This window comes from Cavia porcellus, unplaced genomic scaffold (assembly GCF_034190915.1).
Source record: "Cavia porcellus strain 051 isolate PalLab524CR breed Dunkin Hartley unplaced genomic scaffold, mCavPor4.1 scaffold_17, whole genome shotgun sequence".
NCBI lineage: Eukaryota > Metazoa > Chordata > Mammalia > Rodentia > Caviidae > Cavia > Cavia porcellus.
This window is the reverse complement of record NW_026947500.1, coordinates 44706472-44723503: the sequence shown is the minus strand read 5'-3', so window position 1 is coordinate 44723503 and position 17032 is coordinate 44706472. Positions and strand designations below refer to the sequence as shown.

Here is a 17032-nt window from a genome sequence, read left to right as displayed (position 1 = left end):
TTAAGGGTTCCTGTGTAATCCATGGGGTACAGTGCTTAGAGAACAGCGTGTACGTTTCAGCTTACTTCTTGAGAAAACAGTGCCGGGAACAAGTTATATAAAAGTTCACTGTACCCTAACCAAGATTTTATTTCTATTTTATGTTTAAATTTCATTCTTTAGATTATATATCGTTCTTGTTCCACATTAAATTTTAAGTGAATTTAATTTTAAAAGTAATATTTAAAATACTCTAACAAATAAAAATTATATAAATTGTGTTTTAAGTATAATTAAAGAAATAGAAATTTTAAAATCTGTTTTAATTATACTCCTCTTGGCCATCGCCCCCTTTATTTCTGTAATGTCACTATTCCCTTCCATGTCTTCTCCTCTTCATCTTTCAGCACACAGGCATTCACTGGGTTCTGTGGTTTGTGATTTTTAAAAAAGTCATCATATTTTCACCATCTTTGTATACATTATTGTAGTCCACCAAATGATGTGTATTATTGCTTTATTCCTTTGAGAAGCACCAAATAGATAAATTTCATTAAGCTGCTGCCTGGTAGTTCATAAGAACATATTGTACTTTAGGTCCATTTTCTCCATCAGATGTTGTAAGTACTTTAATATGTCTTTCTTTAGATTTTGTTTGGCAATGTGAAGAAGACAAATATGAATGCTATTGTGAGTGCTTTATGGGATGCTTTCACTAGGTCAAATGCTTATTTTTAAAGAGAATTGTTGTCAAATTTCATAAGGACAAATGTAATTTTGTTTTCATAAGGCTGATGAGTGAGCCTCATTTTTAATTTGCATCTTCCTGATTCAAAAGTGTTGGAGAAAGTGTATACTTGAGCTAGTAACCTGTTGTAATTTTCTTTCTGAACATTAAGTAACAGTTTTATTCTTCTTTGAAAACAGGGTAGCATATGGGAGATTTATAGAATATGTGTGTGTGTGTGTGTGTGTGTGTGTGTGTATGTGTATTTTCCCACTTTTAAAAATAGTTTGTTTAGGGGCTGGGGATTTAGCTTACCGGCATAAGCGCCTGCCTTGCAAGCATATGGTTGTGAGTTCGATCCCCGGTTCAGATAAAAAATAATAATAATAATTTGTTTATATGAAATGTCATCCTATAAAATATTTAAATTCATTATATATCTCTTCAAATGTTTTCAGGTAAAAATTCATTCTCCTACATAATCATTCCTTTAGTATGCATTTTATCTTTTTTTTTTATACTAGGGATTGAACTCAGGACCTTGCATTTACAAGGCAGGCTTTTATGCCACCGAGCTATATCTCTGACAGTATGCATTTTCAAAATAATTTTGTTTGACATATATGTTTATTTCAGCCACCTTAAATATATCATTTTTGGATCAACAAGATAGGATATTTTTCCAAATAGAAATTCAAAGTTCTAATACTAGCTACCAAAGACTTCAACATTTTGTAATTTTAACTGATTCAAACAGATTCAAATGTAATAAATTCATGTATTTTTTTTTGTCTTTTTCGTTTTTACCGGTACCAGGGATCGAACTCACAACTGCCTGCTTGCAAGGCAGGCGCTTATGTCGCTGAGCTAAATCCCCAGCCCCAAATTCATGTATTTTTTATTGACTGCCTTTGAACTCTGCCATCTGCTTCTTCCAGAACTTCTTAGCTGTCACAGACTCACACTGTACTTCAGTACCTGAAAAGGAACGCTCACTCATTTGTTCTCTTTAAAAAGTGACCTTAACCATGGTGTATATCAACTGTTCCTGAATTTTGCAACGTGCTTTTCAAGTTTTAATAAAAACTTTTGTTACCATCTTTTCATAATTACTATGAAAGATTATTGTTTTCCAGCTTTCTATTGAATGTGCAGATTAACGAGTTTCCTTTGGGCAGCTGTGTCCACATACAGAAGAGATTCTCTTCAGCTTCATCCCTCCACCACCCTCTGCTACTTTTTCCAGTGTCACATTGTGGTTATGTGTGCAGTTGAAGTGTGTATAAAAAAGTAAGTTTGGTTTTTAACCAATGACTGTATTGATTAATTTAGAAAAATTAATTTGTTTTATTTCTGCTTCTTAACAATCAAGCACAAAGTAAAGTTTTTCAGAAGTTTTAATCTTTTTTATGTATTTCAATAAAATTCTATAGTTAAGAAAAGGATTCTTTTTCCACAGAAAAAAGAGATGACTTGTCTTAGTTACTTTATGATCGTTGCTAAGACAAAATACCTGATGCTCAAGTTGGGAAAGGAAATATTTATTTCTTACAGTTTTTGGAGGTTTCAGTCCACACTCAGTTGGCTCCAAGACAGGCAGGCATGGCTGGACCGCCATTCATGGTGGCTGCAAACAGCAAGCTCCAACCAGCAAAGAGAGAGACACACCTTCTTCCTGCCATTACATCACATCCTGGCTCCAACCCCTATGTGGGTGGAGCACTGACACCATTGATCTAAGCATTAGACAATGAACTGTAACAAATGCACAGTGCAAACGCATGAGGCCTGAGGGACACAGACATAAACCATGACAAGACTCAAAGTTAAAATAAGTTTAAAATTTTCACTTAAAAAATTCACATTACAGGTCAAGGCCCATCACAATTGATCTTTTCCTAAATAACACTTTCAGAGATTTTAGAAGTTACACCAGACAGTACTAACTAGAGGTCCATGGATTGATTTCAAAGCAATTTTAAACTATCTACAGTCCTATTCAAAATCTCTATGCAGGTTGAAAGCACCTTCCCTAAAACCTTTTCTCCCATACACTACAAAGTGCATTATCTTCTTGTTCTATTTCATAAATATGATAACAAATTTTCATTAATGACAGCAGTTTTTTTGTAAAACTGACACTTGAGTGTAGCATTTGTGTGATACACTTTTCCATCAAGATATTTTTAACTTCAGTGCACTTTATTTTGTATTAAATATTTCCTTGTTTTCACTGACAGTTTCTAGGACATGGCTTCATAAACATACCATGATCCTGGTAAAGCTAAAAATGAGGTCCAGTTTGTTCGATTCAGAGACAAAGATGCTGAAAAGGATGAAGTCAAGAAAATCCCTGGATGCAATTTATCTCCCCGTACTCCTTCCCTAGTTGTGCCACTGCAAAAGGAAGTGCTAGCAAACAAGGCTCTGGTGAAAACCACAGGGCTTCTGCATTATGCTGAAGAACAGACTGGGAAATACAGTAAATTCTAGGAAGCCACAGCAGTGCTAGAAGCCCAAACTGTGGACCGACACTTCTCTCCAAAGATCTGCTTCCTGCTTTTCCTCTCCCTTTATGTGTTAAAAGAAATGTGCAAGGAAGGATTCTAAAGGCACTTTCTGAGATGATTACTGCGAGAGTCACCGTTTAACATACGGCACTGATTAGTCTACTAGACACCTTTGCACATTCAGAATTTAGCAGTTGTAGTCACTGGGAAAGGCCAAGAATTGTAAAGCCTGCTGACCTTTGAAGAGTAGATAAACTCTGGGCTCTTCATGTATGGTGCAGATTTAGAAGCCTCTGTTAAGCTGTAATATTGAAATTCCATCTCAAAATTAAACTGGAAAAAACATGCTGCATTTTTTAACTTATTCAACTTGCTGTTCAAGGTAAGCGTAAGCCTTTGGAATTCATCACAGTTGCAATTTATTGACTATTTGCACTATATTTATTGCGTTTGAACACTAATCAACTATACTGTGAGTAGGTGTTCTCCATATTAAGCTAATTTGTATATTCCTCGCTCCAATTATATTGATTGGATCATGATACATAGTCAACACCTGTTTATTGAAAAAGCAAATGACTTTGAAAATAAATCAATAGTTTCATAAAGTATAGTGTTTCAGGTACATTATCCTCTCTTTCTAAGTAATCAAGTCTGCAGAAGTAATGGAGTATGAAAATGTTACGGAATTTATACTCCTAGGTCTTTTTAGTGATGAGGATGTAAAGGCTATCTGCTCTGTGCTCTTCTCACTTTGCTATCTTGCAATCCTCTCAGGAAATCTGGTCATGCTCCTCACCATCAGGGGCAGCCACCTTCACAAACAGCCCATGTACTTTTTCCTCAGCTACCTGTCTCTCATGGATATGGGCTTCACTTCCACAGTGGCCCCCAAACTGATCATAGATCTTTTGACTCGGTGGAATACCATCTCCTATAACGGCTGCATCGCCCAGATGTTTTATGCCCACTTCTTTGGTGCCACTGAGATCTTCATCTTGGTGGTCATGGCCTATGATCGCTATGTGGCCATCTGCAGACCCCTTCACTATATGGCTATCATGAGCAGACAGATGTGCTATGTCCTTTTGATGGCCTCTGTTGTTGGAGCCTTTCTGCATTCATTCATGCAGGTATTGATTATTATTGATCTTCCCTTTTGTGGCCCCAGTCAGATAGACCACTATTTCTGCGACATATTCCCATTGCTGAAGCTCGCCTGCACTGACACAAGGCACTTGTTTATTACAATCATTACCACCACAGGGGTGCTGTCCATTTTGACCTTTGTTGCCTTGGTGATTTCTTACATCATTATCCTGTCCACCTTGAGGGCAGGCTCCTCCCAGGGCCGCCGCAAAGCCCTCTCCACCTGCGGCTCACACATCACTGTTGTGTTCCTGTTCTTCCTGCCTCTTATCTTCACCTATGCCCCCACAGCTGATTCCATCAGTGATGACAAGGTGTTAGCTCTCTTTTACACTGTGATTGCACCATTGTTCAATCCTCTCATCTACGCACTTAGAAACACGGACATGAAGAAGGCCATGAGGAAAGTGTGGTGTGGAGACCAACTGTTTGGAAGGAACTGAGGTCTCTGCTGCTGAAGTCACCATTCAGCCTTCTGCCCACAGAATCAGCGTCATCAAATGCAACAGGTCTGAGAGCTGGAGTCAGAAGTCACTAGACTTGGCAAGAAAATGTTCCCTCTTGATTTCTGTTTATTATTCTGTGCTTGTATCCTCGGGACATGGATTCCTTCTCAAGTTTACTTCCTGTAATTTACTTTGTTTATCCAAATCCTAAATATAATGAACTTGGTGATAATGTTATCAGCACAAACTAAATATTCTGCATGGTTTAGCAGTTGTGCCTTAACTTAGAAACCAAAAATTTTGACTGAGACCTGTGTTGTAGCAAGAAGTCCTGAGCATTTCCTTTTTGAGGTATTCATTGCAGATCAAAGGTAAAGAATTGTTAAAATGACCAAGGCTGGTCAAAAATAAGATTAATGTTTAAAATTTTACATGCTTATTACATTGAAGACACATTTCCAAAAACAGTAAGTGTGCTTGATGCTAGGAGAGTATTTTGAAGACAGGTTAAAGGCAATTTATCTTTTACTATAATAAATTTTTAAAATGTTGTATTCCATATATATTTGATCAGCTTACATTGATCAAATCAATTCCTGTCAAATAAAACATGTGACCTTACCCAATTAATTTACTGAATCTGGCACTGTGCAGCTTTTGGTTCTCTGCAAGAGAAGGTGCATTGATTGAGAACTGCCAGGCAGTCATTACAGCGCACCAGGAGATGTTAGAAAGGATGTCAACAGCTTTTTCAAGCAGTGGCAAAAGTGATGGGACAAATATGTTTGAAGGGAAGGGGAATACTTTGAGGAAGTTGAATAGCAATGTGTTTTTCAGTGTAATAAGTTTTTAAAAACATGAAAGTATTCACCTTAGTTTTAGATCACACTATGTATGTGTTGTACATTGTAATTATGTTAAGAAATTATGATTCTAAAGTGAGGTAATGCAATGTAATTATTCCTTGCACTTCTCTAATTATTTACTTTTGTTTGATTAAAGTTATTGTAGTTAATCCTAAGTACCGTATTGGTGATGTATTTTAGTAATTAGAATTTTCAAATTGGGGTAATAGTGTAATAAAATTGTTGGAATAAAAATTTCCAGTACTCATCCCCACAGAAAAGTAATGATCTGAATAACTGCCCAACCACATACACCTTCAAAGGAGTTAAAGAAACCAACCATGTGACGGTTTATAGTGCAAAGCATATAGCACAGATGTAAGGAGAGATACACTGGAAAAGGAAAAAGTCTTACTTTTTCCATTTCCTTTACCCCAGAAATGGAGAAAAGTGGAATCTGGTGCAGTGCAGACCCTCTCAGCCCCATGTTATAGTCCCAGTATATGTGAGCGCAGGCTATAGGACACTCTCAGTGGATGGAAGAAGGAGACCTATCTCAGTGCTCAGAAATCTTGGTAGACTGGAGTTCAAATCCCACTCCAAAGTGACACACTCTGTCATGGGCTCAGGCTGCAAGTTGGTCCCTGAGGACCCAGACTCACTCCTGTGTGCCTGATGAACAGACACTTCTCAGGTGAGCCAGACTTCAAGAATTCACAGAAGCACGCACTAGGGCTGCTCATCTGTTGACTAAGGTACCAAACCAGCTCTCCAAAGGATTTTTGCAGCAAGCTTTTCAACCATTTGCTGTACACTGAAGTTTACCCACAACCCTAGATTTACTCTTATTTTTGTCTTTAGAAGCTTGAGTATCGTGGAGTATAAGCAACTAACACCTTCTCTGTGATCTGGAATGGAAACACTTGGAAAATTTTTTCTTAGAAAAATAGAAGAATGTCAAAACTCAAGAAAAACCTTCAGGAAAGCTAAAAGTCACAAAAGAACAGAAGACAATGCATAGAGCAGAGTGAATCAGTCTGGAATGCTAACACTGGATCCCAGAGTGAGTAGAGGAGCCCAACTCTACATGCATAAGATGAGACTGAGAAGAGCCAAGAGAGCTGCAGTCTCAGTCATAACAGCAGGAGGGTAGCACTGGCCCAGGAAGAATCCGTGATTATTTTAAGCTGTGATACAAGGTGGGGTTTTTCTCTGAATGTCACTGCCTCTTCATGGCAGTCATGAAACATGACCTCTGCAGTGGCAAACAAGGAACCACTGACTGATCCAGCCCAGCAAAACAGATAGACAAGACTCAGCATTCATATAGAAAATCCTGTTAAGTGGATGTGAACACAGAGAAAGTCCAGTTATGATTCACTTTTCTTCCCTCATATTTAGTGGATTCCAATATTGCAAGGAAAATACTGATTCTATTTATTTTTAATTCTTTTTTTCGATTCTTTTTATTAGTGCATACTTGTAGTGCACAATGATTATATTCCTCATGGGAAGTGATATATGTACATAACACATCTTAGCTTGTTAATTCTTTAATTTGAGATTTATTTCAGTTTTTTCTTTGCTTTTTCATCCTTATTCTGCTTTTCATCCTTTTTTTCTATTTTTACATTTAAGTTATTCCATGTTTCCCTGTCCCCAATGTCTCCATATTTTATTATTAATTTCATTGATTTTTAGCATATATCGTTACTGGAATTTGTTTTATATTATTAACATTCATATAACTGTTGCTTTTAATTGGCTTGTATATATTTTAATGCCTGGTTTGTCATTGTCACTGCTGCAGAGTTCTTCCTCCTCTCTGAGTGGTCCTGGGAATCAGTTCTTGAGAAGACGGCTGGATAGGGAAAAGGAGAAAAGAAAGAAAACGCCACATACATATATATGTATATACATATATGGGCAACATAAATATACTAATCTCGATTCATCAAAAAGAACAGCTTACACTTTCATTGTTCAATTGTTTTATCACGTTTTCATGTCTATATTTTGTAATCTGAAGAACTATTTTGAAGGCAACACACAATATATTCACTGGTATTAATCTCCTATTATTTTGTTTTTAGATTCTGTATCATCATTTTTCTTCATTTTTAAAAAAATTTTTAAAAAGGAAGACTAAGTATTAATAAAACACTCAAACAAAAGTACAGACTATTTCCTTCCCACAGATGTATAAATCTCAATATATAAAGAGAAGAAGTATAAAAGAAAAAGCAACATTATTCCTCTATAGGTCTGCAATTTACTGGTAATTGAATTTATTCATAAAGTCTGGGTGATTAATGACTTCTAAGGGGACACAAATAGATTGGTGAACTGAGGAAGACAATAAAGGGTAAGAAGGAGCAATTCGATTAAAAGAGTTGATTCCTAAGAAGAATGAAACAAAATTCTGGAAATGAAAGCACATTAAATTAAATAAGTTCAATGGGGATGACCACCAATCAACAGAAAGAATCAAGGATAAGATATAATTTCAGGGTTGAAGATAAGTTTGAGGAATTTGTGTACACAGACACTAAGAAAGAAAAACAAAACAAGAAATTATGAACTAAATATCTAAGAACTGTGGAACATTGCTAAAAGACCAAATTACAGATTTTTGGGGTAGATGTGGGCTCTGAAATTCAGACTAATGACAGAAAAAAATGTTTAATTCATTATTAACAGGAAACTTCCCAAACTTTATAATATATATACACATCCAAATATAGGTGGCTGGCAAGAATACAGTTCAGGAAAAGAATATCAAGAATATCAAGTGCTGCAAGGTAGAAACACCAAGGCTCTTATAAAATTGAACCCATCAAAAATAGCTCCAGACATCACTGGAAAAATTCAAAAGGCCAGGAGAGCAAGAATAGTGGTTTTCAAGACCTGAAGTTTCTATAATATATTTGAATGCAAATTGCCTTAATTCTCCAACTAAAAGCCACAGATTTGCAGCCTGGATTAAGAACACTTAACTTGATGTTGCTTTTAAGAAACATTACTATCAAAGACACAAGAAGACTGAAAGTGAAAAAGTAAAAAACATTTCACACAAATGGAGCCCCAATGCAAGCAGGAGAACCTAAGGTCACATTGCAAATCTGGCTTCAAGACAAAATTAATTAGGTGAGACCAAAAAGCCCACTCCATCTAGGGAAAGTTAGCAATCCAGAGAGAAGTCGTAGTAATTGCAAATATACATGCACCGAGCACCAGTGTTCCCCGCTCCATAAAAATAAATGCACCAGTCACCATAAATGGACACATAGGTCCCAATATAATAATAGTGGGTGACTTCAGCACTCAATTCTCAAAAGTATATAGGTCATACAGACAAAAAATCAAGAGAGAAACACCAGAATTAAATTACAGCAGAGATCGAATGGACTTAACAGATGTCTATAGTATTTCATTTAATGACAACAAACACAGATTCTCAGCAGGTCATAAAAGATTCTCCAAAATTGATCTTATTTTGGACCTTAAGCACATTTTAGCAAATACAAAACACTGAAAACTTTCTTCCAATTTTGGGCCATAATTTAATGAGAAATCAACAGCAAGGAAACTCACAAAATTATACAAATGAATGAAAATTAAACCATTTGCTTTTGAATGGTACATTGTCCCTTTGAGAAATCGGGGATGAAATTAAGAAATTCCCAGAATGGTGTAAAGAGGTTCCCACATCAGTACATTAGCTGTCAATCACAGCACATCCTTACTTTCTACCATTACACAGTGCTCAGTTTTTGGTCAACCTCTGGCCAGATTTGCAAGCAGGCATCTCTTCAAAAGGCTCTGAGATTGCTTTTGGAGAACAGTATTGGAAGCAATGCATGTGCACCCAAATGAATATGTTTAATTGTGGGAATAAGCTGCCTATTATTTCCATAATCCAAGACAAATTAAAAATTAATTCCTCATGACATCTGGCTCATGTTCTTAATTGGAAGGGAAAGATACTTTAGGGAATGACTTCCCCAGGCTCCTGTGTTGCTCACCACTCATACTAAACACACTTGCAGGGAGGCAAAAGGAAAACTTTCCTGGTGAAACACCTGTGTGAGTGTATATTTCAGGAAGAGCTGAGTGAATCAGGTACCACTTTAGTTTCTTTTGAGCACACAGATGAGAATATGTACTTCTTTGTGAGATCAAGGAGAGCCTCATTCCTGAATAATCACACATTATTACAGAAGCACTTTAAAAATTCTCACTTGAGTAAGTACCCTTTAAATCATTTCAGGAAGAAAAGTAGACACCGGAACATCATAGCCATACATTAATCACTTACCAAAATTCATAAGGTTTGTATTAAATTACTTGCCTTCTTTCTGTGGAAAATGAGTCAGATCTGGTGTCTCAGTCAGTAGCCAACATACACAAGGCACTTGTGGGAGGGCAGATGGTTAGACATAAGATGTTTAGGAGTGATTTACAATCCTAACATGAGCAGACGGAAATGGAAGTCCCTCACAGTATTTCCTGATAGATGTGGACACCCCACTAGCAGAAGACATAATTAAACAGAAATAATACCTGTTTGTGAGATTCAAGAACTGATTCATGAAAGTGTGATAGGCTATAGATATGGAGGGGTGCAGATCTTTGTTTTCTTCAATGGCAACTAAGTATAGAATGATGTGGGACATAATTGATTTGAATCTTTGGAAAATCTCTTAATTCTGTAATGTTGTTTCATGCTAGTGTACCTATAATGCATATCTAAAACATATATTATATAAATGGGCCAGCATGTCTATCACTTATTCCTATACAGATATATATATATATATATATATATATATATATCTAGATAGAAGATACAGATATGTTTTATTACTCAATCTATTTGCTCCAAAATAATTTTTCACTTCACTTATTAAAGGGATTCCACAAATCATACATTTGGAAAACACGCAATCAAGCAATCAACCTGTAGGTAATAGCAGCGCAGCACTGCAGGATGGATTTGAAGAACAGTGAGTTTCATAAAACGCCTTGAAAAGCTTCTGCCTTTTGTGCCTCTGGCAGGAGGAAGTCATGGGACTCGGTATTATTTCAGTGTAAACAACAGCCTCCCACGGTAAGGTTTGCACATTAAAACTTTTTTTTTATTAGTATGTGTTTGCAAAACATAATGAGCACATTTATTATGAGGAATGTGTGCATGTATATAACACACCTTTTCATTGTAATACATTTTCAAATACCGCCAAAGTGAATGTTTTAAAGTCTTTCTCTCATCTCGAATGACATTGGTTTCCTCACTTGGTCACTAAATATATTATGCTTTTTGAAAAGTCTTCTCCATGTATTTTATTTATATTTTGTTAATGAAAATGTTGCCATCCTAAGGAAATATAAATGAAATCATGAATTACCATTTACATGTTAGAGACAACTTCAATTTACCACATTAGAGACAATTTATTTCAGAGCCAGCATACATAAATGTCATAATCACTATAGATTCCATTTTATTCAGAAGAACACAGTTGACTATTTTAGAGGCGACGTGGAGCCATGGCAGGGAACCTCTGGCACACAGGGCACAGCCAGCACACAGCGTCATCTCTCTCCGAAATCGAGACCTGTGGCCCCACCATGCTGAGCACCCAATGTTCAGGTTTAACTGTATTGTTGTCAGTTTGAGGTAAATAAGTGAGTTTTGGATTGCAGTTTGGGGACTGATCTCTAAAAGGTTCACCATCACTGGAATGAAGACAGATATACCTGTTTCATATTGATTAATATTTGCACAAAGTGCCATTCCCGCCTCCTCCATTCACCTGATCAATGCTGAAGTTGCTGCCTGTGTCACTACCCATAAGGGGTGCAGTGCCTGTGAGCCTGAAAGGCTCTGTCAGGAGGAAGCCAGTCTCTGGACCCATTTCAACTTGCAGTTGTTATTCTACAGGTTTTGAATCACTCTCTAATAAAATGCAAGCACTTAAAAGGCCACCAAACAGATATGGAACTGACTGATTGTTACATATTTGTCAGGACCCTGTGCTGACACATATTTATCAAAAGATTGCTTCGTTAGTCTGATAATCAACTAGCGAAATATAATCAACAAGAATTTTAACTTGAATGTATTTAACTGTTAATGAAACTGAGCTTTTTTTAAGTTTAGACTTTATCATAAGGACATTTTAAAAAAAAAACTCAGCCCATTTTCAATTCTCCTGTGTTTAAGACTGCTCTGGGAAACTGATTTTTATTAACAGAAATTGTGCTGCTGACTGATATATATGTCATGAAAGTGTTGCATGATTTAGGCACATGTATTTTGTTTTCAGAATGATATTGGGAATATAAATACATTATAAATTAAATAAGAACTTTTAGATACTATTTAATAAATGCAAAATAATATTAATTCCATTTTATATCTGCTCCCTCTTACTTGAATTTAGGGCAAAGAATACTAAATATTACACTTAGAATTCCTCTGGAATTATCAGTGATGACTGGAGAATCTCAAGGTCATTTTCTAAATCCCAGTGCTCGCCTGAAATCTTGAAATCTGAGTATTTGACTTTAGTCAATTTTTCTCCCCTTTTTTCACTATGTTAGCTTTAGTGGCTGTTTCTAAGTCATTGTGGAAGGACTCAGTAAATAATGATGGGAAGAACTTTATTTTTGATTTCATAGCATAATGAAAAGTAAAATGCATTTAATAATAAAAGCCAAATTTAGAACTCAAAAGAACTAGAAATTTTTGAGCAATCAATTTGATAAAATTTAGACAAAGGTAAGATATTAGAACCAGTCTTATTCTGGACTGTACTGGCTAGAGTGTTCTTCATTTTGTCATTGTTAAAATTTTATGCTTCTTACTTTTGTCTGTTTCTATCTGCCTGTGTCTCTGTTTCTGTCCCCTGTGTCTCTCTCTCTTGGTCTCTGTGCCTCAGTGTCAGCCTCTCTGTCTCTCTCTGTGTGAGAAGCTGCTGAACTCAAATAATGCAAAAGCTTCTAACTAATTTAAACAAGTCATTGCTTAAAACTGATGAAAAAAGGATCTATTATTTATGCCAAATCCCCTTAAAAATCCTTAACTATGTTTGAAGAAGCATTTTCTCTTTAATTATTTTATTTCATTATTTTAATGTGCAATAGGTAACTGAATTGAGTAAAAGGTATAAGTTCCCTACTTTTCAGAAAAGCAGCATAGGATTGATGAGTGATGTCCCACTGGGAGTAGTGTGGATTCATGATGGACAATATGTGTTCAGTCTCCACATTTGGAATTCACATTAAATTTTGTCTTTTTTTGTTGACAGATTAAGGGTTTTCAACCTGTGATTTCCCAACATCAGTTGAAACAATGCATATAACAAACAATGTAACTGAGTTTGTGCTGTTAGGATTGACCCAGGATCCTCTGAGGCAGAAAATGGTATTCTTCATCGTCTTGATTTTCTACATGGGAACAGTGGTGGGGAATCTGCTCATTATTGTGACCATTAAGTGCAGCCGGACACTAGGGAGCCCCATGTACTTCTTCCTCATCCACCTGTCCTTTGCTGACTCCTGCTTCTCAACGTCCACTGCCCCTAGACTGATTGTAGACGCCCTCTCTGCCAAGAAAGTGATCTCCTACAATGAGTGTATGACTCAAGTCTTTGAACTCCATTTATTTGGCTGCATGGAGATCTTCGTCCTCATCCTCATGGCTGTTGATCGCTATGTGGCCATCTGCAAGCCCTTGCGTTACCCAACCATAATGCGCAGACAAGTGTGCCTCATCTTGATTGTTCTTGCCTGGATAGGGTCATTTATCCATTCTACAGCTCAGATCATCTTGGCTTTGCGCTTGCCCTTCTGTGGACCCAATCTGATTGACCATTACTGCTGTGATTTGCAGCCCTTGTTGAAGCTCACCTGCATGGACACCCACATGATCAACCTGCTGGTGGTGTCCAACAGTGGTGCCATCTGCTCAAGCAGTTTCGTTTTCCTGATGGTTTCATACTTTGTCATCCTGTATTCACTGCGAAACCACAGTGCAGAAGGGAGGAAGAAGGCTCTCTCCACTTGCACTTCTCATATCATTGTCGTTATTTTATTCTTTGGTCCCTGTATATTCATATATACACGTCCCCCCACCACTTTCCCCATGGACAAGATGGTGGCAGTATTTTACACCATCGGAACACCCTTTCTCAACCCAATCATCTACACACTGAGGAACACAGAGGTGAAAAATGCCATAAGAAAGTTATGGCATATTAAAATTACAGCAGAAATCAAAGGGTGAATAGTTGGCCCAGCATGACTAATTTTTTCAGTTACAATTTGACTAAATGTAGTTATGTAACATGATGATGTCTAAATATTGCAGATATAAGATCCTAGTTTATATACCTTAGAAACTGTTAAATACTATGTATCTCGATCTATCTATCTACACTATTAATTGCAAAAAGCATGATCTTTGTGTCAATGATAGATACAGATTAGCCCAGTTGTGTACCAAGTCTTTCTTCCTTAGGTTCTCTCTTTTCCCTTATTTGTCCACACCAACCTTTTATACTTTAATTATATTTATTTTTCTTACTAATAAAGTAATAAACTAATAAGCTGAGTTTCTGGTCATAGAACAGTGACTTTCCTAAAACTTTTTTTTTTTTTTTACTTTATTATAAGTGAAAGGGTTGTTGACCCAGACGGGATGCTGTAGCCAGAAAAAACCTCAGCCAGAATTAGGGAGCTCCTGTGTCCCCTGCCCCTAGAGATTTACCTATAACCCTATACCCCCCACCCTTCAGAATCTGCCCCTGGCACCAAATGTGTGACAATAAAATACCTGTGCATCTCTAATATAACCTTAGGGCACTGCCCTAAGCTTAGGCTACTTATATTCCCCCATGCACATGTCCGCGTGAGAGAGACTGCCAGATTCCAGGGCCCAGCACGCCAGTCCTCTCTCTCCGTGTTCCCAGAATAAAGGCCTTTTTTGTTTTATACTCCTCATCTTTTGGAAATATTTTTCATCTTCTGGAAATAATCCTATTAATAAGCTCAATTCTGATACTATTTCCTGTGAAGCACATATCAAACTCTGTCTACATACTGTTTTAACAAAAAGGAAAACACTCATACAATAAGATATTTTGAAACTTGCAATCATCCACAAATGAAATGAGTTCTCTGAATTTAATTCATTCTATAACACATTTCTGATAAAGAACTGAACTGCTTCTGGGACACTCCTAGAGATATAGGAGAATAAAACTCTCGACCTACTATGCCCACACTACTATGTCCACAAGTTCGTGTTCTCTATAACTGAAGACTGAACTTTAGGTACAAGGGAGGTGAAGACTAGAATATATTTATTGAGAGAAAGAAAGCATCTGTCTGAGAGGGAGACAGAAGGGTACCCAAGCAGGTTGCCCAGGACTCTGTCTTTTCTAGGAACTTTTATAGAGTAAAACCATGGATTCAAGGTGGGAAAAGACTGGGAACTCACAAGGCAGATGGGCATGAGTTGGGACATAACTATAGTTAGCCAATAAGATCAATAGTTCAGGTAAAATTGATTACATTAGGGACAAAGGGGGAAGCCAGTCACTTGGAAAGCAGACATTCCTAAGGAGCAGTGACTCTTCCCTAAAGAGATGAGAACTATTTCAGGTATCAGTTTTCGGATATGGGTGCATTTGTATGGTCTTTTGTCTTGAGGCCTGGTCCACAGCAGGAGGCATCAGTTCCCCCCACCCAGTTGCCAGGTATCTGCACTGGCTCCATTGAGGACCTTATCCTGTCTCACTGCCTATAATATTTTTAACTAACTTAGCTGCATGCAACACTAGGGTAGGGGGATTACCCAAGTACGTTAAGGCTGTTCATTTCATTTTATCAGTAGTTTGGGTAGCGAGTTACAATTTTAAACAGAGGCTTTTCTCATGTATGAAATTATAACCTTATTTGATCTTGTTTTCTGTAGCTAGTGATACAATTTTTATGAGATCCCCAGATGAAATTTAATCAATAGTTAACAACCGTTCAAACACAAATCATTAGAACTACATATTTTCACAGTTAAATGTTAACAAACATGTACGGAAGTAATTAAACCAATTTTCTACAGTAAGTATTTGACTTGAAGGTTCTTTTCTAGATATTTAAAAAGGACTTGAGAACTGGGTCCTTTTTTCTCCTTGTGTATATATGCCTACAGAGCTGTAGGTCATAAAATAATTGTTTTAAAAAGTAAGACAAACACTTAAAATGTATTCGTGGGCACAGAGAACCATTTACAATATTTTATAACACAGAAATAACAGAACAGATTTTATTTACAGATAAACATATTGAATTGTCTTTGTGGCTACAAATGTTTGAAATTTGGTATACACTGTGAAACTGTTCATTTCATATTTGAAAAGAAGCTAGACCAACTCACACATTAGTGATATGTTTATTATTCTTAGTTTAACTATAGATAAATGTTGAAAAAGTTATAAGCTTGCCCTAGACAAGCTAATGGGTTGCTAATAAACCCTATCTATCTATCTATCTATCTATCTATCTATCTATCTATCTGTATCATATGTCTACCAAAAAACACACAGTGACTCAGGTGGCTAAAATCATGAAAAATTGCAGTGAGGGCCTTTGATTTCACTTTACTTCCAATGTTTACTTCTTTTTAAAGTGGTACTATTCTTGTAATCCAAAAAATGAGTCCCTTAAAACCCCAACCTTGAGTCCAAAAATGGGGCAAGACATATTTTTAAAAAAGCAGCGCTGATTTATTTTATCCTTAGCCCAGTGACACAGTGCAGTTGGTGTTTGCAAAAGCTGTGTGTCTCCCTCAAAACTTTCTAGACTTTTTGTAGAAAGCACAGTTTACAAAGTAAGGGGTTATGGGCGTGGATCAGGAAATGAAAGATCCTTGATTTCCTTTGAAACCTTTGTTTCCCTTTTCAGAGGACAGAGATGTCTCACAGGAATTAGCAATCCTTTGTCAACTTATTTTTGCTCTCGATTTTAGATAACATCTGTTGTTTGCAGAGGGTTGCAATGGTTAACATATCAATTAGGTCAGGTTCCCAAGGATTTACAATTCTTTACAGATGGGGGTATTGATTAACATATCAATTAGGTCACCCAGAAAAAATGACCCATACAAAACAGTATGGCGGCATTACAGGTACTTTGGTTGTATAAGTTAGGCATAACACAAACATAATGAAGCTCTTTTTGCTAGTGTACAGCAACTATTTTATGACTGTTCAGTCTTTTAAGGAAAAACGTAATTATTGTGATGGTTGAGATGTCAAGACTAGTTCCTTTGTAGTTAAGATTACCTGCTCACAATCATTCCATCCAAACTGA

The 17032-nt window shown here is 36.7% G+C and overlaps 2 protein-coding genes across 2 annotated transcripts; both read left to right on the top strand.

Annotated features, from left to right (window-relative positions):
- The first annotated feature begins 3872 nt into the window (after nucleotides 1–3872).
- Nucleotides 3873–4808, top strand: LOC100734883 (olfactory receptor 4P4-like). Its single transcript, XM_013147400.2, has one exon. It carries the CDS (start codon nucleotides 3882–3884, stop codon nucleotides 4806–4808), a length of 927 nt encoding a protein of 308 aa, XP_013002854.1. The 5' UTR covers nucleotides 3873–3881.
- Nucleotides 4809–13013: 8205 nt separating this feature from the next.
- LOC100732184 (olfactory receptor 4C11) lies at nucleotides 13014–13946 on the top strand. Its single transcript, XM_003465087.1, has one exon. It carries the CDS (start codon nucleotides 13014–13016, stop codon nucleotides 13944–13946), a length of 933 nt encoding a protein of 310 aa, XP_003465135.1.
- The last annotated feature ends 3086 nt before the right edge of the window (nucleotides 13947–17032 follow it).

Bases quoted from the DNA above. Each gene is read 5' to 3' on its own strand.
- LOC100732184 (XM_003465087.1), top strand. From the start codon at position 13,014: ATGCATATAACAAACAATGTAACTGAGTTTGTGCTGTTAGGATTGACC.
- LOC100734883 (XM_013147400.2), top strand. From the start codon at position 3,882: ATGGAGTATGAAAATGTTACGGAATTTATACTCCTAGGTCTTTTTAGT.